Source organism: Daphnia pulex, chromosome 2 (assembly GCF_021134715.1).
Source record: "Daphnia pulex isolate KAP4 chromosome 2, ASM2113471v1".
NCBI lineage: Eukaryota > Metazoa > Arthropoda > Branchiopoda > Diplostraca > Daphniidae > Daphnia > Daphnia pulex.
This window is the reverse complement of record NC_060018.1, coordinates 4,344,857-4,366,971: the sequence shown is the minus strand read 5'-3', so window position 1 is coordinate 4,366,971 and position 22,115 is coordinate 4,344,857. Positions and strand designations below refer to the sequence as shown.

General features: G+C 40.8%; 3 protein-coding genes and 2 long non-coding RNA genes across 13 annotated transcripts; 1 reads left to right on the top strand and 4 right to left on the bottom strand.

Moving 5' to 3' along the window:
* Positions 1 to 760: 760 nt before the first annotated feature.
* LOC124188348 lies at positions 761 to 3,363 on the bottom strand. Of its 2 annotated transcripts, none has more exons than XR_006872317.1 (8): positions 3,144 to 3,363; positions 2,730 to 3,062; positions 2,503 to 2,650; positions 1,943 to 2,360; positions 1,740 to 1,840; positions 1,495 to 1,665; positions 1,117 to 1,276; positions 761 to 958 (listed from the first exon to the last, which is right to left on the bottom strand). It is a non-coding gene; the product is annotated as an uncharacterized LOC124188348 (long non-coding RNA). The 2 variants fall into 2 exon arrangements; XR_006872316.1 differs by having other exon boundaries at positions 1,748 to 1,840.
* A 96-nt stretch (positions 3,364 to 3,459) lies between these two features.
* On the bottom strand, positions 3,460 to 6,313 carry LOC124188347. Its single transcript, XR_006872314.1, has 6 exons — positions 6,151 to 6,313; positions 5,078 to 5,404; positions 4,325 to 4,975; positions 4,129 to 4,244; positions 3,928 to 4,069; positions 3,460 to 3,799 (listed from the first exon to the last, which is right to left on the bottom strand). It is a non-coding gene; the product is annotated as an uncharacterized LOC124188347 (long non-coding RNA).
* Positions 6,314 to 6,999: 686 nt separating this feature from the next.
* LOC124188341 (apolipoprotein D-like) lies at positions 7,000 to 9,686 on the bottom strand. Of its 2 annotated transcripts, XM_046580906.1 has the most exons (6): positions 9,579 to 9,686; positions 9,273 to 9,401; positions 7,708 to 7,778; positions 7,505 to 7,635; positions 7,244 to 7,443; positions 7,000 to 7,164 (listed from the first exon to the last, which is right to left on the bottom strand). In XM_046580906.1, exons 2-6 carry the CDS (start codon positions 9,277 to 9,279, stop codon positions 7,019 to 7,021), a joined length of 555 nt encoding a protein of 184 aa, XP_046436862.1. In that variant the 5' UTR covers positions 9,280 to 9,401; positions 9,579 to 9,686; the 3' UTR covers positions 7,000 to 7,018. The 2 variants fall into 2 exon arrangements, with proteins under 2 accessions (XP_046436862.1, XP_046436861.1); XM_046580905.1 differs by having other exon boundaries at positions 7,708 to 9,401.
* A 286-nt stretch (positions 9,687 to 9,972) lies between these two features.
* LOC124188327 (alpha-(1,3)-fucosyltransferase C-like) lies at positions 9,973 to 12,312 on the top strand. Its single transcript, XM_046580885.1, has 3 exons — positions 9,973 to 10,287; positions 10,350 to 10,978; positions 11,036 to 12,312. The coding sequence occupies exons 1-3, from the start codon at positions 9,973 to 9,975 to the stop codon at positions 11,379 to 11,381; spliced, it is 1,290 nt and encodes a 429-aa protein (XP_046436841.1). The 3' UTR covers positions 11,382 to 12,312.
* Positions 11,974 to 21,428, bottom strand: LOC124188314 (influenza virus NS1A-binding protein homolog). 7 transcript variants are annotated; one of them, XM_046580863.1, is made up of 17 exons: positions 21,354 to 21,407; positions 20,994 to 21,231; positions 20,697 to 20,810; positions 16,918 to 17,094; positions 16,632 to 16,753; positions 15,915 to 16,099; positions 15,511 to 15,709; positions 15,238 to 15,426; positions 15,009 to 15,143; positions 14,873 to 14,928; positions 14,623 to 14,799; positions 14,401 to 14,558; positions 14,090 to 14,335; positions 13,884 to 14,009; positions 13,641 to 13,814; positions 13,407 to 13,577; positions 11,974 to 13,336 (listed from the first exon to the last, which is right to left on the bottom strand). In XM_046580863.1, exons 3-17 carry the CDS (start codon positions 20,713 to 20,715, stop codon positions 13,110 to 13,112), a joined length of 2,361 nt encoding a protein of 786 aa, XP_046436819.1. In that variant the 5' UTR covers positions 20,716 to 20,810; positions 20,994 to 21,231; positions 21,354 to 21,407; the 3' UTR covers positions 11,974 to 13,109. The 7 variants fall into 7 exon arrangements, with proteins under 7 accessions (XP_046436819.1, XP_046436820.1, XP_046436818.1 ...); XM_046580864.1 differs by lacking the exon at positions 20,994 to 21,231 and having other exon boundaries at positions 21,354 to 21,428; XM_046580862.1 differs by having other exon boundaries at positions 20,994 to 21,377.
* Positions 21,429 to 22,115: the final 687 nt, after the last annotated feature.

Sequence of the window (22,115 nt, the reverse complement as noted above, 5' to 3'; positions counted from 1 at the left end):
AGATAGAATGAAAAAAGATAGAATGAAAAAAGATAGAATGAAAAAAGATAGAATGAAAAAAGATAGAATGAAAAAAGATAGAATGAAAAAAGATAGAATGAAAAAAGATAGAATGAAAAAAGATAGAATGAAAAAAGATAGAATGAAAAAAGATAGAATGAAAAAAGATAGAATGAAAAAAGATAGAATGAAAAAAGATAGAATGAAAAAAGATAGAATGAAAAAAGATAGAATGAAAAAAGATAGAATGAAAAAAGATAGAATGAAAAAAGATAGAATGAAAAAAGATAGAATGAAAAAAGATAGAATGAAAAAAGATAGAATGAAAAAAGATAGAATGAAAAAAGATAGAATGAAAAAAGATAGAATGAAAAAAGATAGAATGAAAAAAGATAGAATGAAAAAAGATAGAATGAAAAAAGATAGAATGAAAAAAGATAGAATGAAAAAAGATAGAATGAAAAAAGATAGAATGAAAAAAGATAGAATGAAAAAAGATAGAATGAAAAAAGATAGAATGAAAAAAGATAGAATGAAAAAAGATAGAATGAAAAAAGATAGAATGAAAAAAGATAGAATGAAAAAAGATAGAATGAAAAAAGATAGAATGAAAAAAATGAAAACAGAAAAGATAAGAATGAAAACAGAAAAGATAAGAATGAAAAGAATTTAAAAAGAACAACATATAGAAACATGAAAAAAGAAAGAGTGTTTTGTCATACTAAATTACGATATACAATGAGAATGAAATAGAATTGAGTCACGATTTGAAATAGTTAATTTATTCATATTTACTCATGATTGCGTACTGATTTGTACGAAGAAGAATACAGTTGGTGACGAGTAGTAGTAGTAAGCTGTGGCAGCGTATGTTGCAGTGTGGCACTTAATTCAGTGTTGAAATTGCAGTATTCGACCGCTGGTGGTGGTGTAATAAGTTGAAGCCTCGGTGCAGTTCCTAAAAATTTAAAGTAGGTATACGTTAATATTCAATAATTGGCATAATAACAAATAAAACAAAAATAAATTTTTGAAAATTTCTAAAACAAAGTAGGAGATAGCAAATATATAAAAAGACACGACGAACGAGAATAAAAATAAACCTGAAATAATTACCGTTTTATACGATGAAGAAGACAGTTGGTGACTAGTGGTGGTAGTAGGAATGGTAGTAGTAGTAAGGTGGGGCAGCGTACTTGCATTGTAGCACATGGACTCTTCGGTGAAGTATTCGACTGCTTTAGTAGTGTAATAAGTTGAAGCCTCGGTGCAGTGCCTAAAAATTAAAAATATATACGTCAATATTCAACAACTCGCATGATAACAATTTAAACAAAAAAAATTTTAATAATTTGCAAAAGAAAGTAGGAGATAGTAAAATATATAACATAGCAAATATAAGACATGACGATGCAATAAATTATACAGTAAACAATTCGCGAACGATAAACGAGAGAATTGAATCACGACTAAAAATAAACATGAAATAATTACCAATGATAAAGGTCCGATCCAATACGACGAAGAAGACCGTTGGTGACAAGTGGTGGTAGTAGTAGTAAGCTAGGGCAGCGTACGTTGCATGCTGGTAGCACATGGATGGACGCTTCGGTGAAGTATTCGACTGCTTTAGTGGTGTTATAAGTTGAAACCTCGGTGCAGTACCTGGACGCAAAATAGTAATTGGGAGCATCAGTATAGTAAGTTTTAGCAGCATAGGTTGTAATGTAATAAAATACTCTGTTACTTTGGTGGTGTAGTATTTGGGAGCCTCAGTGTAGTACTTGGGCGCTTTGGTGATACAACTTAGGGCAGAGTAATAGTTTGACGCTATAGTTGACTAAACAATAAAAATATTTACATTAATAATCGATAGCTAGCATATTAACAAATAGAAAAAAGAAGGATTGATAAAACTGTATGTAATAAACATAATATTTACCCATAACTGCGAATTGGTTAAACGATAAACTACTCCTTTTACGCAGAGTAATACTTCGGGGAGCCGGTGTAGTAGCTCGGGGGAGCGTAAGTTGTAGTGAAGTATTTGGGCGGTTTGGTGTTGCTGTAATTAGGGACCTTGGTGTAGTAGGCAGGGGCAGCATACGTAGTTTTGTAGTATTCCGGTGCCTTAGTGGTGTAGTATTCCGGCTCTTTGGGTGATGTAGCTCGGTGGAGAGAATACTTGGAAGCTCGGTGTAGTATCTCGGGGCACCATAAGTTTCGGTGTAATATTCTGAAGCATTAGTGGAGTAGTAACCAGTTGTTGCGTATGTTGTTGTTGTGTAGTAAGGCGGTGGCGTTGTGGTTTGGTATCCGCCATATCCAGGAGACATTGGTACACCAGTGGTCGACCCAGCCTTAAACGATACAAAAAACCAACCATCAGTAAAACCGCCATCTTTTCAATTAAACAATAAACATTTTAAAAATTAACTGATCACATCAACAATCAGAAATGAGAGAATATATTCACAACTCGAAATGAAAATTTATATTTACCCATGATTAGGAACCCATTTAATACGATGAAGAAGGCAGTTGGTGGACAAATAGTGCGTTGCAGTAGGTTGCAGTGTAGTACTTGGACGCTTCGGTGTAGTATTCAACCGCTTTGGTGGTGTACTAAGTTAGAGCCTCGGTTTAGTAGCTGTGAACAGAACAGTAATTTGAAGCATCAGTATGTAAGCTGGAAAAGCGTAGATTTTAGTGTAACGTAAAGGTTGTACCTTAGTGCTTTGGTGGTGTAGAACTTGGAAGACTCAGTGTAGTAAGCAGGCGCTTACGTGATGTAACTCCATCGGGGCAGAGTAATACTTCGGTGTAGTAGCTCATGGGCAGCGTAAGTTTTCGTGTTCTACCTTGGAGCCTTGGTGGTGTAGTACTTAGGAGCCTCAGTGTAGTAGGTAGTGATGCGTATGTTGACGTTAGTGTGGCGCATGGTTCTGTTCTTTCGCTGCTGTTACTTGGTATCCACCATTCCCAGGAAACATCAGTACATGGTCAACCCAGCCATCAACAATACAACACCCGACAGCAGCAGCAGCACGAGCCATGGTTAACTAGACAATATATTTAAACCTTAATTAACCAAAAATCAATAGTAGACTTAACAATACAAAACTCCATGTAGAGATACGGACCCATTGTTGAGAACTGGTAACGCGATGAAGAAGGCAGTTGGTGGAGGTAGTGCACTGCAGTTGTTGCCGTGTCGGTGATGCTCACCCAACTGATGTCTGTATCCTTTTCTCTCTCCTTTTATACGATTTTTTTCTCACCCTCACCTCTAAAGCCTTGCGGGTGTTGTACCTGCTTGATAATGATGAATCACATCCCTTTCTCACCCAACCTCTTCACCACTGCATGACACGTTCTACGTAATGATCTCCGTGACCTTCGAGTTTGAATTTTGCCTTTTGCAGGTTGACGTTGCTGGGGATGGGAACACAACAACAAATTCTTCCTTTTTTCTAATTGTAGTAAGTTGGAGCCTCGGTGTAGTAACTGAAGCAGAGTAGTACTTGAGTCTCGATATAGTAGGTTGGGGCAGCACACACAGTTGTGTAATACTCAGTTGCCTTGGGGGTGTAATAGATGAGAGCTCCGGTGTGGTGAGCTGGGGCAACGTAGGATGTAATGTGTAGTACTCCAGGACCTCGGTGAAGTACTCGGGCTCGGGGCAGAATAATACTTCGGGGCTGCGGTGTAGTAGCTCGAGGCAGCATAAGGTGTGGTGTAACATTCTGTAGCCTTGGAGGTGTAGTATTTGAAAACAACAATCAAGAACAGAACGACTCTATAGTTTATAATAAAGAATTATACAAAAAATTTATAAATAGTCTGTACAACAATATGCAATAATTGGCATATAATTAAGAAAGGGAGAGTTGATTCATAATTCCATGGAGAAAATAGAAAATTTACCCGTGATTGCAAAGTGATGATGAATAGGTAAGCTGGAGATATCGAGGAGCGTTGGTTCATGTACACCAGTTGTTGACCCAGCCATCGATGATTCAACATCCAACAGCAGCATGACGCCATAATTTAGTAGACAATAAATAATCTAAACATAAAAAGGAGAGTTAATTCACAATTCTATGTAAAAAAAAACTATATATTTACCCATGATTTCGAACTGGTGGTACGAAGAAGATTGCAGTTGGAGACAAATGGTGCACCGCATTTGTTGTTGCCGTGTTGGAGATAACATTCGACTGATTATTTTTCGCCTCTTTCTCCTTTTAAAAACGAGACAATAAATAATTTGGATTTTCTTTAGTGTTATTCTCAGGAGCACTGGAAGAAGCTTGGAGAATACTTGGGTTACTTGGTGTAGTAAACTGGAGCAGCGTACGTGGTTGTGTAATTTTCGCCCTTTTCGGTGTAGTACTTCGTCGCTGCGGCGTAGTATTCACTATTCAGCCGCTTTAGTGGTGTAGTAAGTATGAACCTCGGTGTAGTAACTGAAGCAGAGTAATACTTGGGAGTACGTAGACGTATACTACTCAGGTGATTCGGTGTTGTAGTAATTGGGAGCCACGATGAAGTGAGCTGGGGCAACGTAGGTTGTAGTGTAGTACGCCAGGGCCTTGGTGAAAGTACTCGGGTTCGGGGCAGAATAATACTTCGGTGCCGCCTTGTAGTAGCTCGAGGCAGCATAAGGCGTGGCGCTTCGGTATAGTATTCAGCAGCTTTGGTGGCATAGTAAGTTGGAGCCTCGGTGTAGTAACTGAAGCAGAATATTACTTTGGAGTCACGGTTTAGCAGGTTGGGGCAGCATACGTAGTCGTGTATAACTTCGGTGCCTTGGTGGTATAGAACTTGGAAGCCACGGTGTACTCGGTGTAGTACTCAGGCTCTTTGGAACTGCAGTTCGGGGCAGCATAAATTGCAGTGAAATTTTCTGGAACCTCGGTGGTGAAGTACTTGAGGACAACAATCAACAGCAGTATAACGCCATAGTTTAGGCCTAGTAGAAAATAAAAATTTGAACATAAATATTCAATAACTGGCATTTAATAAACAAAAGTTGAGTTAATTCACAACTCCATGCAGAAAACAGAAAATTTACCCGTGATTGTATACTGGTGATACAACGAAGAATGCAGTTGACGACAAATAGTGCAAAGCCAAATAGTTGCTGTCGTGTTGGAGATTATCACTCGACTGATTATTTCACCTTTTCTCTCCTGCGATTCAACTTGTAATACTCTGGAACATTGGTGGTGAAGTACTTTGGAGCCTTGGTGTAGTAAATTGAAGCAGCGTCGGTGATGTTGAGTAATAAGACGGATATGCTGTGCTTCAATATTCACCATAGCCAGGAGACATCGGTACACCAGTTGTTGACCCAGCCATCAACGGGCAACATCCAACAGCAGCATTACGCCATAATTTACTAGAAAATAAATAAACTGAACATAAATATGCAATAACACCTGGCACTTTAATTCAATTCTATGAAAAAACTGGCATATTAAATTGAGAAAAAAAAAATAGAAATTGATACAAAAATACAAGAAAAAGAATATTTACTTAAGATTACGAACTAATTACACAATGGAGAATGCAGTTAGTGACAAATAGTGCACAGCAAATGTTGCCGTGTTGGAGATGCTCACTCAACTGATTCCAAACGCCTTTCCTCTCTCCTTATATACGACTTTTCCTCACCCCGATTCACCTCTCAAGCCTTGCGGCTATTGTACCTGCTTGATAATGCCGCATCGCGTGAAATTCTAACCCCACCTCTACACCATCGCTGGACAGTTTTACGTATGACCTTCAACCAAAATCATAGGAAATGATACTGTTCGATTATTTTAATTAACGAAACATTTCCAAGAAAGTTCGAATGTTTACCTAACAGAATACTATAATTAACTAAAGACCTTAAATAAAGGAAGATGAAAGAAAAAACACGTGGTTTTCACAAATGGTGACAAGAAACGATGTCACTCACTTAAAGTTAAAGGCAACGCTTCTTAATGGGCATAGGTATTTCATTATTGACTGTCTTATCAAGTTATTGATGTGTCTATATTCAAATTAACTAGCAAATTAACAAATAGTAAAAAGTAGCATAATTACAAAACTCCATATAAAACAACAAATAAAAACTCCATAAAAACATTGAATATTTACCCATGATTGCGAATTGGTTGTACGATGAGGTGACGGAGGCACTTGGAGACGGACAGTTACGGACAGCTACGGTTGTTGCCGTGTCAGAGATGCTCACTCGACTAACTTCTGTCGCCTTTTCTCTCTCCTTTTATACGATTTTTTTCTCATCCTGATCCACATCTTAAGCCTTGCGGATATTGTACCTGCTTGATAATGATGCAAAACGTGTCGTCCTCACCCAACCTCTCCGCCGTCGCATGACACGTTTTACGAAATGATCTCCGTGACCTTCGAGAAAGGAAATGCAAACTGTCCTTTCCTTCTACAGATAGACGTTGCGGGGGATGGGTCTACAACAACCAATATCAAAATGAATATCAAATGGCTGAGCCTTGCGGCTATTGTACCTGCTTGATAATGATTCAACACGTCCAATTCTCACCCAACCTCTACACCACCGCATTGACAGTTTTACACACTTGATACGTTTTGCGTAATGTTCCCCGCGACCTTCAAACGTGAAGGACATGCAAACTGGCCCGTCTGCAGGTTGAACTCTACAATTAGAATTAACTGTGGGCTCTGGCTCTCCTCTCAGAGGCCCGGAAAGAACCTGGCGAAGCACAATTTAAAAAAAAAAAAAAAAAACGTATAAACGTATCCGACATTGACATGAATAATAGGTGAACTATAGTGGCAAAAACGGGCTATTAAACAAAGTGTGCTTCCCTTAGCAAAATACATTTTGTCATGGCAGAGGAAAATCAAAACTGAATTGTTTTAAGTTTACATTTTTACAATTTCAGTGTTTTTGGCTGTAACGGACGTCTTAATGATTATCATATAATGAGTCAATAAAATCAATTATTTTCCAAGACAAACAAGTTTATTTTTCTGCTTTAGAAGGACAGTTAGTCTGATCGATGGGTTTGAGAAGTGTTCTGTCTAATCCCAGCGTTTCTATGCGATGATGCACGAAATTGAGACCCATCGTAAAAGGAAACCGCTCTCGACTCAAGTACGAAAGAAATTCTGTGTTATGAAAAAAATAGCTAAATTTAATGGATACAATTGTTTAATAAAGACAATTGACAGAACAGAGCCAACATACGAAAGCTTATGTTTGGTCCAATTGGAAGACACAAGAAAACGATAGCGTAATTCTTGTAATCCGTTTCGATGATCCAAAAATTACCGTCGGTTGACATTGACTCGGTAACAAATGAAGTGGGATATGTAACCAGAAGTTTGGCTCCCAAGCCAGGATTAACAAAACGAGCGCTTCCTTGGATACGCTCATGTGCTTTTGAACTAATCATTCCGCTGCTGTAGTTAATTAAGACGTTAGGAATAAATGAGAAAGGAAAAATACCTTGTATTGAACCAAGAACTCACGACCTGAAGAACACCGTCTGTTTGCACTGAGTAACTCAATGAAACACAGATGTCGAACTCATCAATCACGTCGGGATAAGATTCAATTTCAAACCATACACCGGAATACTTATGAAGCGAACATGACATCTTGATTAATGGAAAAATGTAAATAATGATAACTTTATTATTTCATAGTACCTTTTGCATATCAAAGTCCTGCACTATATTGACATTTGGACAAACTACATCAAAAGCAATTTGTGCTTTTACTTTAGCACCAGACCAACTAAGCAAGCCGTACATGTAAAATACAACAATCACCAAACCTAAATATTGCCTCATTCTTGAAATTGAGTTGAATTAATCTATAAATATTCTAAAATGTTGTATAAACAAACAAGAACACGGTACATGTTGACGGGCGATGCTTCGAATAAAGACTGCCGTAACATGCATCACTTTTCTCTTTTTATGAATCCATTTATAAATAGGAAGCAGGGGTGAAATCGAAAGCTATCCGTCCGTTCGCCTTACATTCGATTGAAAATTTCCATATGAAATACAGAGAAATCGCTTGAATGTTGGTTAAATATCTTTTGTACAACTCAAAACGCAAAACGAGACGGTAAGTGACTAATGGATTTCTACAGGACAATTTCTCTCCGTTATATTGTTGACGAACAATGAAACCTGACCGCATTATAAAAGTACTTTACTGTATTGCAATATCGTCAGTACTCTCATTAAAGAAGAATGCGAGACAGGAAATCTATTCGTCTTTATTCACAGAATGAAACGGATGGGTGACGTTCAGGCCAGTGACGTTCAGGCCAGCGACGTTCAGGCCAACGACGTTCAGGCCAGTGACGTTCAGGCCAGCAATGTTCACGCCAGTAAGGTAAAACTACCCAGAAACACGATAACCCTCTCTTCTAAAAAAAAAAAGCAGCGAATTTTATTGAAATAGTACAAGTGATTTTTAATGTAAACTGGTGTAGTAGCCTAGTTGAGAAAGCGGCGGAAAATGTGTAAGAGGGGACTTAAGTTCGCGAAATTTGACTTAATACTTAATTTGACTCTGAAATATGTAGGGAAACCCAATCAAGTTTTAAAACCCAACTTCCAAATATAGGGATCGAAACACGCGAAAACATGGGGAAATAGTTGTTCTAGACTTCTAGCGACACTGGCCTGAAAGGATTTGGACATTCAGGCCTGAATGTCGCTGGCCTGAAGGGACCCTGAACGCCTAGACGCAAAACTCGTGTGTGATGGCAATTGCTGTATACAATCACGTATTTTACAGCCAACCGTTTGTGGCTTTCAGTAAGAATTATCGAGGTTTAACTTAAGTACGTAAACAGTAACTTGGGAAATCCTAAAAAGTTGAAGATGAAAATAACCTTTCAATGAGTAAGTGCATCACAACAAACACTCTTATCAAACTAATCGAGTAGTTCCACAAACAAGAAACTATTATACGTAAAAACGAAACTTAAATGCTAATCACCTACGTAATCGTGTAACTGTGACAAAGTAACAATGTGTCCTGATTTCCAGAGGCATCTCAACAGCATCCTATTGTGAGATTAGCTCTTCCTAATTCTCTTACCGTTATAATAACGCTTGGAGGAAAATACTTTCGTAATTTCATTGTTTGAAATACAAGTACAAATTTACGAAGACAATAAATGGAATCAAGACAAGCCGAAGGCACTTTTTCCAAGAGAGCAGGCTTTTATAATGGGGAAAACGAATCCTACTTGACATGATTGCTCCAAGGCACGTACTGATCCGGCCATATCAATCCAGGTGGTACACCACGAAAATTACGTGCAAATTATCCACTTCCGTCCTTATGGGCATACTCAATACTTTTCATGACCTGCAATCTACACGAGTAAAAAAAAATATTATCAGTCAAATTAGTTTGCAATATGTTGCGGAAGCAGCAATTTGACTGCTTCCGTGGTTGGAGAAAGAAGGAAGTGATATGCAGCTTAATGATCGGGACTTCCTTTTTTCACACGAGTATTCACCCCGCCTTCGATTGTGTCTGAAATACTCACAGGAATACGTGGCAGGTACGTGGCAGGCGCTCGAACCAGATGGTCCCTGCCCATTTCGTGCGCGCAACAGTTGTCTCTCAGTTAAAACTAATAAAACCTCGAGGGTCTTTTCTATGGTACACTGGTATGAAGCGTCAAGCTCGGTTGCTCCGAGCAGCCACCAGTAGAGGCTCAACTATCGGGGGAACAACCCGCATACCTTCTTATTATCTCGACTAGAATTTTCGCCGGCAACTTTAGTTTACACTCTGATAGTGAGCACAACAGACATGAAATACACCAAACAATCAAGGTGGAGTCCTTAAGAGTGCCAATCATCGAAGCAGTTCAACGCGTGCGAACGTGATACGAGAATTGTGGTCTACATCAATCAGAAAACTGTGCAGGAGTGAACATGTTTAACATTCAGCGTCGCCAACGCGCTTTGATCCTGGTGGGATTCATGTTAGTAGCGGGGCAATGCTACTTTGTCATGCGGAAGCACAACATCCGACAACTAGCAATGGAGGAAATGTTATTAACAGAATCCCCAACAACGATTAATTTCAGTGCAACGGAAGAATCTAAAGCTGTAACCGAGAAGGAAGCGGGATCCGAAAAATCAATGCCAATCTCGATTAAAGAATATTACCAACTGATGGACATTTATGCGCAGGCTACACTGACGGATATCGACCCACCATTCAAGAAGATCTTGTTTTGGAATGAAGTAAGGACATCTTTTAAAAAAAAATTTTAAATCCCGCAAATTGTTAAGAATTGTTTAACTAGGCATACGGGAGCAAAAAGTACGGAGTGGGAATCGGTAAGGATGCGTTACGTAAATCTGGGTGCCCCGTTTGGCAATGCGAGACAAGCGACGACCGTCATAACGTGGAAGAGTACGACGCCATAGTCTTTCATCTTCGCAGTTGGACGCAAAAAGACTTGCCGGAACGACGTTCGCCTCAGCAGCGCTACGTGTTCTGGAGTATTGAGTCTGCGGCGTGGAGATTCGTTGACACGAAACCAATGACCAACTATTTCAACTGGACCATGACTTACCGCTGGGACTCGGATCTTGTTAGTCCTTATGGTTACATCAAACCCACTGGAAAGGTTCCGCTTCATCCCAGTCACGAGCAAATGAAGGACTACTTAACCAGTCGTTCCGTGGTTAATTACGCGGAAGGAAAGACGAAAATGGCCGCTTGGTTCGTCTCCAACTGCGCGTCCAAAAGCAGAAGGATGGAGTTGGTCAAAGAGCTTCAAAAGTACATTGACGTCGACGTTTATGGTGACTGTGGGACGATGAAGTGTCCAAGGAAACGGGAAGAGGACTGTCGACAAATGGCGGCGAACAAATACAAGTTTTACTTGTCACTGGAAAACTCAATATGCCAGGACTACGTCACAGAAAAGTAAGATTTAAAATAAGGTTTTTAATAAAATTATCTACTATACGATTACCTTTTTAGATTTTTCGGGATGATGCATCACCCCATACTGCCGGTCGTCATCGGCTTCCACGACCACCACGAAAGAATAGCGCCAACGCATTCCTTCATCAACATGGCATACTTTGAGAGCGTTGAAAGGCTTGCAGAATATATGATTATGCTCGACAAAAACGACACGCTATACAATCAATATTTTTGGTGGAAGCCATACTTTGAAGTGCGCAACAGCCAGGAAGACTTCAACAAAGGCATGTGCCATTTATGCGCCGCACTCCACAATAGAACATTACCACCTAAAATCTACAAAGACATGACGAGCTGGTGGGACAAAAACGCGACATGTCAAACTCCCAACATCGTATGACTTGCACGAAATAAAGTAATGACGCGGCTAAAACACTCAAGTGGGCCCTTCACCGCTACTTGGATGTAATTTTACGTAATTTAAATTGATTGTGATTTACTGAATCTACGTCAAGCTCTTTACTTCGTAGCATTGAACCCATCTCCCTCCCATAAAAGGCTTTTCTTTTTCGTAAAAGGATGTTCTAACGGAAAAAAATTGGTTAAGACTGTAACGTTTCCTTTCATACAATGTATGCAAATGAACTGTAATCTACTGCAATACCTATACTTAACGGCGAACTCGAGACAGCAGATGGTGCCAGCTTTTCTTTGACCTTCTCAATACATGATGTGAAAGTGGTTTTCTGCGTTAAGCCAAAAGGTTTTCTGTTGGAAAATCGGCCTTGAATGTGTTGCGAAGCTATGTCTCCCGGCCATGTGAAGAACAATCTAAAAAAGAAACGGGTCTCTCAAAGCTTATTAGACATTTTTAGCACAATGCAAGCCAAAGGCAAAGATTGATCGACACAAATTTCACGTTTGATTAAGCATGCACTGTACTACAATACTACACGAATTAAAATCAATAATAACATATCGGTGAAAAGTTATCGATTTCAACGACAGCAGTGTGTATTCGGTTTACGTAATGGCCAGATGTGAGGTGTAGTGTATACTCGAATGGGAAGTGTTGATATTAAAACGGAGAAATCAAAAAGGAGGAGAAAAATGTGGAGGGGAAAACTTGCAGAGGGAGAAATGCAAATTAAATGAATGCGCCAGGACTCTCAAACAAATTCATCTGCGAGCACCGGAGTGTTTTGTTTAACTAGTTACTTAGTCGGCCAATTGAAATCTACATTTCTCCGTCGCGAGCTATCACAGTAAAGTGTACTCTAATTTAATGGCAATTTAAAGATGAAAACAAAACTTAAAGAGGAGAAAGAAAAGGGGAAGAAAAATTCCATTGCGTTATTTGAAGCGATTCTCGCTACTCAGACGAATTCCACGTTCAAAAAATTTTGGGCAAAACAATTCCAAAGTAGTTTCCAAGTGGGGAACGAAAGAAACAATTCCAACAAAATTTGTGTGAAAATGTTGCACCGAAATTTTTTTATTCTTATAACGAGGATAGAAACGCCTAACGAGAGACTATCAGTGTACATGTATAAATTTTCTTTTTTTTTCTCCCCCCATTTAAAACATAATTATACCGACCGCAATGATTCCTACCATCAGCAGACGACACTTCCTTGGACAATTTCTAGCAAACTGCTGAACTTTTCAACTGGCACTTATTTGTTTTATCATCAAAAATAGTAGTTTTTTTTTTGTAAATTTTTCGCTCTATAGTCTGTCGGAGAGTCGAGCTAACGAAGAATAATTCAGTTTTTTAAGTCTTTTTGTTTTTAATTACCCATTCTACTTCTATTTAGAATCCAATTTATGTTTTAGTAAGTGAGCAATGGTCCCCGGTGAGAAAGAGAAAAAAAAAATATTTCATTTAGTAATCCCCGTATCTCTTTTTTTTTTGTAAAGAATTTGATTTAAAAAAAAAAAAAAGTGTGTTCCTGCTTCGTATCTTACTTTTCCTTTTTACCTTTCCGACTGTAAAAATGAATCAAACAAAACCGGACCAAACCTGGGGGGTTGGAGGAGATTGATAGAATGTCGATTGCGGATTTTAGAACATCATTTTCCCCTCTCTCTTTTATCGGAATGGCTGTTCTTTCTCTCTTCGCTTCATTTAGGATGAATGCTCATCAGATTCACACCCGCTAGAATCAGCTTGACTGCCAGGGATTTTCTCTTCCATGTTTTCTTCATCGACGGGAGGCAAGGTGATTTGCGACTCTCTTCGGCTGAAAGCGCTAGCCTCTGACCGCGTGTCTTCAGCTGAGGTTCGGTTGACGAAAGTCGTCCACTCCATAGACTCGGAGTCAAGGTATTCAACACTATTTAAAAAGACTTTGCCTGTGCACACAAAATCAAATTTAAAATTAACAATCCGACTCACTACACCCACTGTGGTTGAAAAACAGACCTGAAAATCCACCAACAGCAAAGAGTTTGCCATCGATGACTGTTACGCTGATGTTGGCACGACATGAAGTCATGGACGGTCCAGGCGACCAAGAATTGGTCTCGAAATCAAATACTTCTGTCGTACACAGGGACTGGGTACCATCCGAGCCACCAACGACGTACAACTTGTCTGTAGAATAAAACATTATAACAGCAAGTTAAAAACGACATTGTCAGTTGATTGAAGACTCACTCTGGTAAAGGGTAACGCCACAGCCTCGACGAGCCGTGTTCATGGGTGGCAAAAAGTCCCACATTCCAGTTGCAGGATCGTAAACTTCTACAGTGTTCAAGCAGTTCCAAGCGTCACATCCACCCACGGCATACAGTTTGCCCAATCTGGTGGTCACGGCAGCTTGATACCGGCCTAAATAGAGAAATGAACATTGAAAGTGACTCGCAATTAAATGTTAACAGCCACACAAATCTTTCTCACCATAATTAAGAGGTTCAATTTCTGTCCATTTCCCTTCGACAGGGTCAAATATATTGCACTGTTTCATGCCACACTGGCCATTCCATCCGCCAATTACGTACACCTTTCCAGCGAGATCGCAGACAGCTATAAAAATAAAAACACAGCAGGGATTAATTGTGACAAATGATTTTGATGCCAAAATAAAATTTATATTGCGGACTTACCAACATTAGAGCGAGCCAACTCCAGAGGTGGCAAAGCCGTCCATTTTGAGTTGTCACTGCTGTAGACTTCTGCCGTAGCTAATTCAGTAGTTCCATTGCAACCGCCGACAGCATAGACTTTACCCTCGATGACGGCGATATCAAAACGGCCGCGGGCCTCACGCATGGACGGTAATTGGCTCCATCGGTTAAGAGAAGGATCGTAGAGTTCGACGGTCCTCAAGCATTCGCCACGATCGTAGCCACCTAAAAGCGTTTTTGTTTCGTTCTTTATAACGTCCGTCGACGTATAATCAAGTCGAATCAATTACCGCAAACGAAAAGGGCGTTGTTCAAATTGGCACATCCAACAGCGCAACGAGGAGTGCTCATGTGAGGAATGGCGCTGAGAGATTCGGTGGATCTTTCAACACTGGGTGGTCTAGACTGTCCAGGTGTCGACAGAGGGGTCAACATACCGTCGATATTGCTAAAAAAGAAAGAAAAACATCAATCAATCTGCTATCAAATGTATCCAATAAATCGCGCGGTACCTAGCGCCGTTGGGGGCGGCGTTAAGTCTCTGTAGAACAGAAAGATTGGTCATGCGACCATTGATGACCGTCAACGCCATGATGCTCTTCTCGCCCATCTGCGTGGCGGCCACTACGCGCCATTCCAACTCTTCCGGAATGGTTTCCGAACCAGTCGCCACTTCCGAAATATTGCGGCTACATAAAAAGCAAGGCGACACTTGTGTTAAAAGCAGAGACGACCAAATCAATATATATAACAATATCGAACCTGTAAAGAGAGTGTCGAGGACGGGACGGTTGCTGTGACGACCCCCTGCGTTTATTCTGCAATCGATACCAAACGATTAGATATTAAGTCGTCCCCCAAAAATAGAAACGACAAATCCGATGGGAAATGATCCAACCTTGCTGCCAGGCTGGGAAAGACGAAGAGACATCTTCTTATAATCCTGGACAATGTCCGAATCAATGACGTCGCCGCTCTCAATGTCGACACAATCGTGCAGGGAATTGTCCAAGTTCAAGTAAAGCAAATGCGTCTGTTGATACACAACACAAAGAGAGGATAAAAGGTGAAGGACTAACAAAGAAGAAAAGGGTAAAAAGAAAAAAAAAAGTTTGTCGGGTTAATACTTTAGCCGTCAACTGATCGACATTGAGCTGAGCCGGCTCCCAATTGCGATGGATCCATTCCAAAACTAAATTGCAAAGGATGGTGACATTGGCATCGCGTAGAGCCATTTCCTCCCGTGAAGAGGCTAGGACTTCCACCTGGACCAGAGGGAGGTTGCGCAAGGCTTTTGTGGTGGCCACGCTCGTGATCTGGTAGATACAAAAAGAAACGATACGGAATGGAGTCGAAGAAAAGGGGTTGTTTGACTTGCCGCAAGATTTTCAACAAGCTACCTCTTCCGCCAGATAGGCATCGACTCGAGCCGCCAATTCAGAGTTGCGCTGGATACCGGGCAGGGAACGGATCTCGATGGCCGTGGCAGGATCCAGGTTGTCGACCAAGTACTGGGCGCAGTAGTTGACAACTCGCTCCATCTTGAGCCTTACGGCCGCCACGTAGACCGCCTTGACCTGACTGGCCGCCACTTCCATTCTGGCATTGTAGGAAATCATACGGGTGGATTCAGAGGTAGGATCGGAAGTTGTGTGGACAGGATAGAGGATGTTACGAGAATTTGGATCAAGAGTGAGGGGGAGGAAGGAAGATTGGGTAGGTGGCGGGGGGGAGGTTTGTAAAGACGACGGCAAATGAATGTGGAACCGGCGCACAACTCGGCACGGAAGGCAGTGGCGCTTACTTTCCCGTGTAGGCGTAGTTGATGAGTTGCTCGAACGAATCCTTCTCAAAGCCGCCGTTGAGCTTGTAGGTGATGATGTTCTCCTCGCTGCACTTGCCGCCGTCGTCCGTCGAAAACAGCTCAAACAGGTAAGGGCTGCAGCACGCCAGAATCACCCGGTGAGCCGGAATCTCCCACGTCCCCACCTGATAATTCACCAGAAAAAGACTCTGTCAACTTCCATGTCGGATAACACGTGAAAAAGATGCCCATTTCACATTTATGCCAAGACTTTCGCCATCTAACGCTTCACTAGTTTGGCACCAGTCTCGTTGGACTCTTTCCCGACATCAAGATGGGCAATACGCCATTTCTCGTCTTTCTTATCGATTCCCCCGTCTCCACTTTAAACGAATTTGGAAAAAAACAAAAACAAATTGGGACCGACAAAACAAAACAGGAATGTAATTATTTGTAGACTTCTTTTTTGCAACGTCAGCAGACTTGACGGCGTCTAAAAACAGAACGTACGCGAAGCACTCAGGGTATACTACACACGCATCCAGACGGGCCAAAATGCAACAGAATGGAGAAATGGCATAGCTTTTGTTATGTAAACAAATGCATGATTCATCGGGAGCGATGGGTGTTGGAGCATATCAACACGCCGTGAGCGCCAAAAAAAAACCCAACATGAAACAATAATCGGATGATAAATAATGAAATGATAGCACATACCTGCAGAATGACGTCGCAAAACTGTCGATTCTTGCGCAGCTTGGAGAGGCCCTGCAACGTGCTCGAATTAAATTCGGCATCGGTAAAGATCATAGAAGGCGTCCGCTCCATGATCGAGTCATCTGATCCAGAAATTGGGAAAACCATTTTAAGTATCACTTGATATTGATCATGTAAATGAACGTCATCCACGTTCACTTATGACACGAACGTGGGCAATGGCGGCCTGCCGGCCACAATCATCACAAGGGAAGTAATAATGGTAAGGCTAATCATCGGAGTTTACCATCGGGCACCTCGTCGTCATCCGAGGATCGAGACGAGTGCTGATGTTTGTGATGAAGACTGGCGCCGTTCTTCTTCTCATCTCCGCCATTAACGTACAGGCGACGGCCGGGGATGTCCACCGGTGTTGCGTCGCCATTCGTCGCCGTGGCAGCACCCATAGCCATAGTCTCGATCTCTACAAAAGTCACGCAAAAAAAGTATTGAGAAAAATTTAAATAAAACAAAACAACACACACAAAATAAAAGAAACGAAACAATTCAATTCGCCATATTAAATCGATTACGACCCTGCCGCACGCAATGAACCCATTTTTATTATTATTATTCTATGCCGTTTTCTTTTTGTCACGCCATGAAAAAAGCAGTCTTGTTTTTTCGCCATCTGTAATCATATTAAAAGATAAAAGATAAAACCTTTCCGTTGACCTGAATTCGGGATTGTTTGCTACGACAAAAACAACATTCTAAATTACACGCGTAGACTACGTGACTGAACACGTTCTTACATGACTATGACGAGAGTACATGGCAACAAAACCGAGATACGGACGGGAAATCCGACGAATCCCTCATTCGGTTTTTGGTTTGTTTTTTTTACTATTTTTTTAAACCTTTCTCCACCCACACAGTTGTGTTGCATCATTGGGACGACGACGCCATTGTCGATCGAACATCCGACGTCAATCATTAAACGAGCTACAAGTTAGCAACAATTAAATGGAAAATCAACACAAAAAGCACTGGGAATCAAAACAAAGAGCAACTGTATAGAAAGTTGTTGTCAATGACATAGAAACACATCAACTAGTTCCTTTTATAAAAGATTATCTTATTTACCAAGGGTGGAATAAAAAAACAAATGAAATAATCGGGTTATTTCTTGGACACGATCCCAACTACTGACGAAACCTATGAAGTGACTGGCAACCGACTAAAATTCCACCCCCCGTAAACTTCCTTCTTATCCTTCTTTTACCCTCTACAAATGTCAACAACCAAAGAACCTTGGGGGGAGACTTTCTAGAAAATGGATAGGAAAAACCCCCATATGTAAAATTTATAAAAAAACAAAAAAGTTACGTACAAGATTTTTGTTTTTTACCTGAGGGCTGTAGGGAAGGGCAAAGTAGAAATTGAAACCGAAGAAAAAAAATAAAATAAACGGAGGCAGGAAGGGCAAAGAAACCAGGTCTCTAAGGTCACGCCAGGTGTCGGCCCACCAAAACGCGAAGGGACGCCGGAGACACTACTACCTGCACCCGGAGAACTTTCAACACTACCCACTTTTTTGTGTCTTGGGAAACGAGCGGCATCTATCTTTACAACAGTCGAGAAAGCGCACGCTCTCCTTCTCAATTATTGATCGACGCGTTTCGGAAACAGAACCCCCACCAACTCTCAAGGCGCTTGCGCAAACATTGCCATCACGTGCTCTACCGTTTGATCAATGACGTATTAAGACTTTCAACTCATCACGTCCCATGGTTTTTTGTTTTCATACGAGAACAAATCCCGGCCCCTATCTAAAGCGAAAAACATGGAACAAAGAACGACCGTCGTCTCCAGGACGGCAGAAATTCAGTGCACGAAACAAAAGAATTTTACGAGTCACTGGGATTCGTAAAATTTTTGTTTTCTTTCTGTTACAATAAATATTTTTACGAAGCGATAGGCTGGAAACCTAACGCGCCTGTGACAGGTAGTGAGGACAGGCGTTCTCACGCGTGATTTGCGCCTCACGTGACGGTATGGCAAGAGTTGCATCAGCACCACCCCGGATTTGAAATAGAGCCTACCGGAATAGTCAAGAGAAGCCAAAAGAAGTTGCACAACTGCAGTAAATCTATTAACGATGGTAACCAATGGCAACGATATTTGAGACATGATTAAATTAGCCAACATTCGCACGACAATGCTGTTTTGGATCCAAAATATCAGCTCCCCCTTTCTCCTTCAACCAACTCCCCCCCCCTCCCATTTCACGCTTCGTTTCATTAACTGTCGTACCATCTTGAACCCAAACAACTTCCGTCTAATCCATATGACAACCAATGCATCGCCAAGCGGTTTTTTCTCGTTTCAAGATGTAAGAAATAACAAACACAGTAGCAGATAAGTATTAGCGTTATCAAAGTTGTTTGCTAACACGGGATGTGTTTCCAATGCAAACTTGTGGCTAGAACTAGTTTCTCGGTATTCACATGCCGCCCGTCTATCGCCCTGTGCTAATTCGACTCAGCGTAAACTCGTGACTGGGAAAACATCAACACTATCGTATTCATTTTTTTCAGAATACTTAATTTGTTGTTGTTGTTTTCCCGTTCAATTTGTGTCGTAATAATTCGCTCATTCACTTGTCTTTCGAGGCCGTAAATTTGGATCAACGAGATCCCGGGTTCTAAAAATATGTTGTCACAGAATGCGCCGTTTGATACGTCCCGAAAAAGTGACGGCCGCACGCACACACCCCCCGTTCTCGCTGGAACTACTACTATGCTCATCTAAAAATACGAAGAGTTAAAAACAAACCAAACATCGTGTGTGCGCCGACCTTTTCAAACACAAAAAATACCCTACTCGAAACGAACGCCGGAGCTTCCGTCTTTTTTTGTTGCCCCCATGAAGGTTTATTTTTACTAGTAGTGTCCAAGTAGACTGGGCGATTTGAGCTCTTCTTCTCATCTGAAAAACTAAGACGCCAGAGCAACGAGTCAGAGAAATGACGAGCCAGAAAATGAGCGATAAACGATAGCCCAACTGGCAACCTACCAGAAAGATATTGTCACGACGAAGACACGGCTCGAATACGTTTTCCTTCTTCTCCATTATTATATCGCGTTATTTATACAACGATGGATATCCTTGAAAAATGTGAGAAGAACAGGAAAAATAAAAGGGACGGCCAAGTCAGGTGCCCCACGTAGACAGCAAAAGAGGTGCTTCAGGTAAATAGTTTGGCTGGAGGGGTACTAGGCGCCACTACAAAATTAAAAGGGGGGTTTATGAAAACAAAATGGCCCAGACTATAATTGCCTACAGCGCCAAGCCAAATAAAAATGTTAAAACAACGCTCGGGGGCAGGTCATTGAGCGAAATTCGACTGTAGCTTGTCGGTAAAAGACGTTCGCATTGGAATATCAGCCGATGGCTATCGTGAATTTCGACACCAAACGGTTTTTTTTTTGGCGAGTGTTATGCTCAAGTGCATCATAAAGTCTGGGACGATGGGTAACCAAAAAATCGGCTTCACGAGTTCAATGCTCCGACAGGAAAAACAAACAAACACCCCTCGGTTGGACTTAAAAATAATATAGGTCAAGGTACGAGTGCATCTTCAACAACCCCATAAATGACGTTCAAAACACAACGAACCCTCCTGTGTTGCCTAGCAACTCGAAAGATAACATTGCCCTTCCCAACTTCCTCCTAGAGTTATAAAAGATTCATTTGGGTTTTAGTCAGCTATCTATCTAGTTTCCACGACAATCTGAAGGTCGTTGTCATGGGCAAGTTTTTAAAAATTCGGCCCCTTAGGTAGTATACAAGAATTTCGAGCGTCTACGATCGATGGCCGAGTGTACCACGTAAACCCCACAAAGGAAACTTTTTAAAAAAATCGGCCCAACAACAGCAACGAAAAATGGAAACCAGTTTCTCATTGGTGAACGTGTCTAAAAAGTCACACACAGAGAAAGCTGATTTCAGACAAATGGAACTAAACCACAGTGCCATCCACCATTGTTATAAAAGTTGAAACACAAAATTGAAATTTGATACCTCTTCCTTCGAGTTTCATGTTGATGAATAAAATCAAAAACTACGAGTGAGGTGCAGAATGAGACGGCGATGGACGTGCTGGGAGGGATGAAAATAACAAAACTCAAAAGCTCTCTGTGGAAAGAAACAAGAACAAATATGTGTCAATGAATATGAATCAATGCATGGATGACAAGGAAATTGCAATACAAATGAGCACGAACAAAATGACACGTGAAAGATATCTAACTCGAGTAATTAAACAACCCTCCATTAAGTTTTAAAACAAAACTCTAAAGAAGAAAATATAAAAAAGACCTTAAAGAACGCTGAGGAGCTCTGTCTACGGACACGACTGCTGTCTGAAGAGAAGCGAGATACGGCTAGACCGGCTTTTTAAATAGACTTTTTCTTCGCTTGGGGATTTTGGGCAGAGACAAGCTGACACAAAAGAGCTGCACCAACACCCAGCAGAGCCCTCCCGTTTGAAAAGCAGCAACAACCACGTGGTGAAGCCGTAAGCCACGTGATTTCTTGATTAAATACGGTTATCTTTCTTTAAAAAAATTTATACAAGTTGTCTTAAAATATCTATTTGCCCTGCTTTCAAACACGTATGCACTAGGTGACGGAATATTCGGTATAAAATTGGAATTAGAATCAATGATGGAAACTCACCAAATGGCGAAGGCTGCTCGAACTAGGACAGATCTAGGAAGGGGAAAGGGGGAGCAGGGATGACGTGCCAGAAAATGTGTAAGAAGGGGGGGTCCGTAAATAGCCAACGCCATCTATGAGTCAAAACGTCAACTCGAAATGTTTTCATTTTTGTTTTATTTTGCGCGAAAATGTATCGATTACAAGATTTGCTTTCGGAACAACTTAACGCCGCTATATCGCTGGTAAAGCTTCTATTGACCAATAGGGTTTCTCAATTTGATTTTTGAAATAGCTTTGACATAATCTTGTTTAAAAAATGGTTCGGCAACCCCAGTGCATAGCTAGGATCTACAGCTAAAAATTGGTATTAAAATGCACTGTTGCAGAATCCCTTTAGATAACGAAACGTAAGCGCATTATGCTCAGTGTCATACTCATTTCACGATAACTTAAAAATGTAAACTTGAGCAATTGGTTGGTTAATGGTTATTTTACAGCTGACGACCAAATAATATTTTGAGGATTTCCTGTAATTGACAACATTTTTTAAAAAGAAAGCGAAGACGCAGTTAAGAACTAAAAGGATGTCGACACAGAAAGAATTTACTGAATGTTTGTGATGAAATTATGAGCCGCACGAAAGCGGATAAGTAGACGGGGAAAGCTAGACAATACCGGTTGCAATCAAAGTCGACAAGGTCATCCAGAGATCACCAAAATCTCTCACGTAGGGCTAAACTAAAACTAAGAAAAGCGTCAAGTTTGGCATAATTTCAGCTA

What these genes read in the sequence shown, in the direction of transcription:
- LOC124188341 (XM_046580905.1), bottom strand. Translation starts at nt 7,851, where the DNA reads ATGAGGCAATATTTAGGTTTGGTGATTGTTGTATTTTACATGTACGGC. An exon ending in AGGACTTTGATATGCAAAAG is followed by an intron (nt 7,636 to 7,707) that starts GTACTATGAAAT and finishes TCGCTTCATAAG; the next exon opens with TATTCCGGTGTATGGTTTGA. An exon ending in AGTTCTTGGTTCAATACAAG is followed by an intron (nt 7,444 to 7,504) that starts GTATTTTTCCTT and finishes CGGAATGATTAG; the next exon opens with TTCAAAAGCACATGAGCGTA.
- LOC124188327 (XM_046580885.1), top strand. Translation starts at nt 9,973, where the DNA reads ATGTTTAACATTCAGCGTCGCCAACGCGCTTTGATCCTGGTGGGATTC. An exon ending in AGATCTTGTTTTGGAATGAA is followed by an intron (nt 10,288 to 10,349) that starts GTAAGGACATCT and finishes TTGTTTAACTAG; the next exon opens with GCATACGGGAGCAAAAAGTA. An exon ending in CAGGACTACGTCACAGAAAA is followed by an intron (nt 10,979 to 11,035) that starts GTAAGATTTAAA and finishes TTACCTTTTTAG; the next exon opens with ATTTTTCGGGATGATGCATC.
- LOC124188314 (XM_046580864.1), bottom strand. An exon ending in CCTCGACACTCTCTTTACAG is followed by an intron (nt 14,800 to 14,872) that starts GTTCGATATTGT and finishes CTTTTTATGTAG; the next exon opens with CCGCAATATTTCGGAAGTGG. An exon ending in TGCTGTTGGTGGATTTTCAG is followed by an intron (nt 13,337 to 13,406) that starts GTCTGTTTTTCA and finishes TTGTGTGCACAG; the next exon opens with GCAAAGTCTTTTTAAATAGT.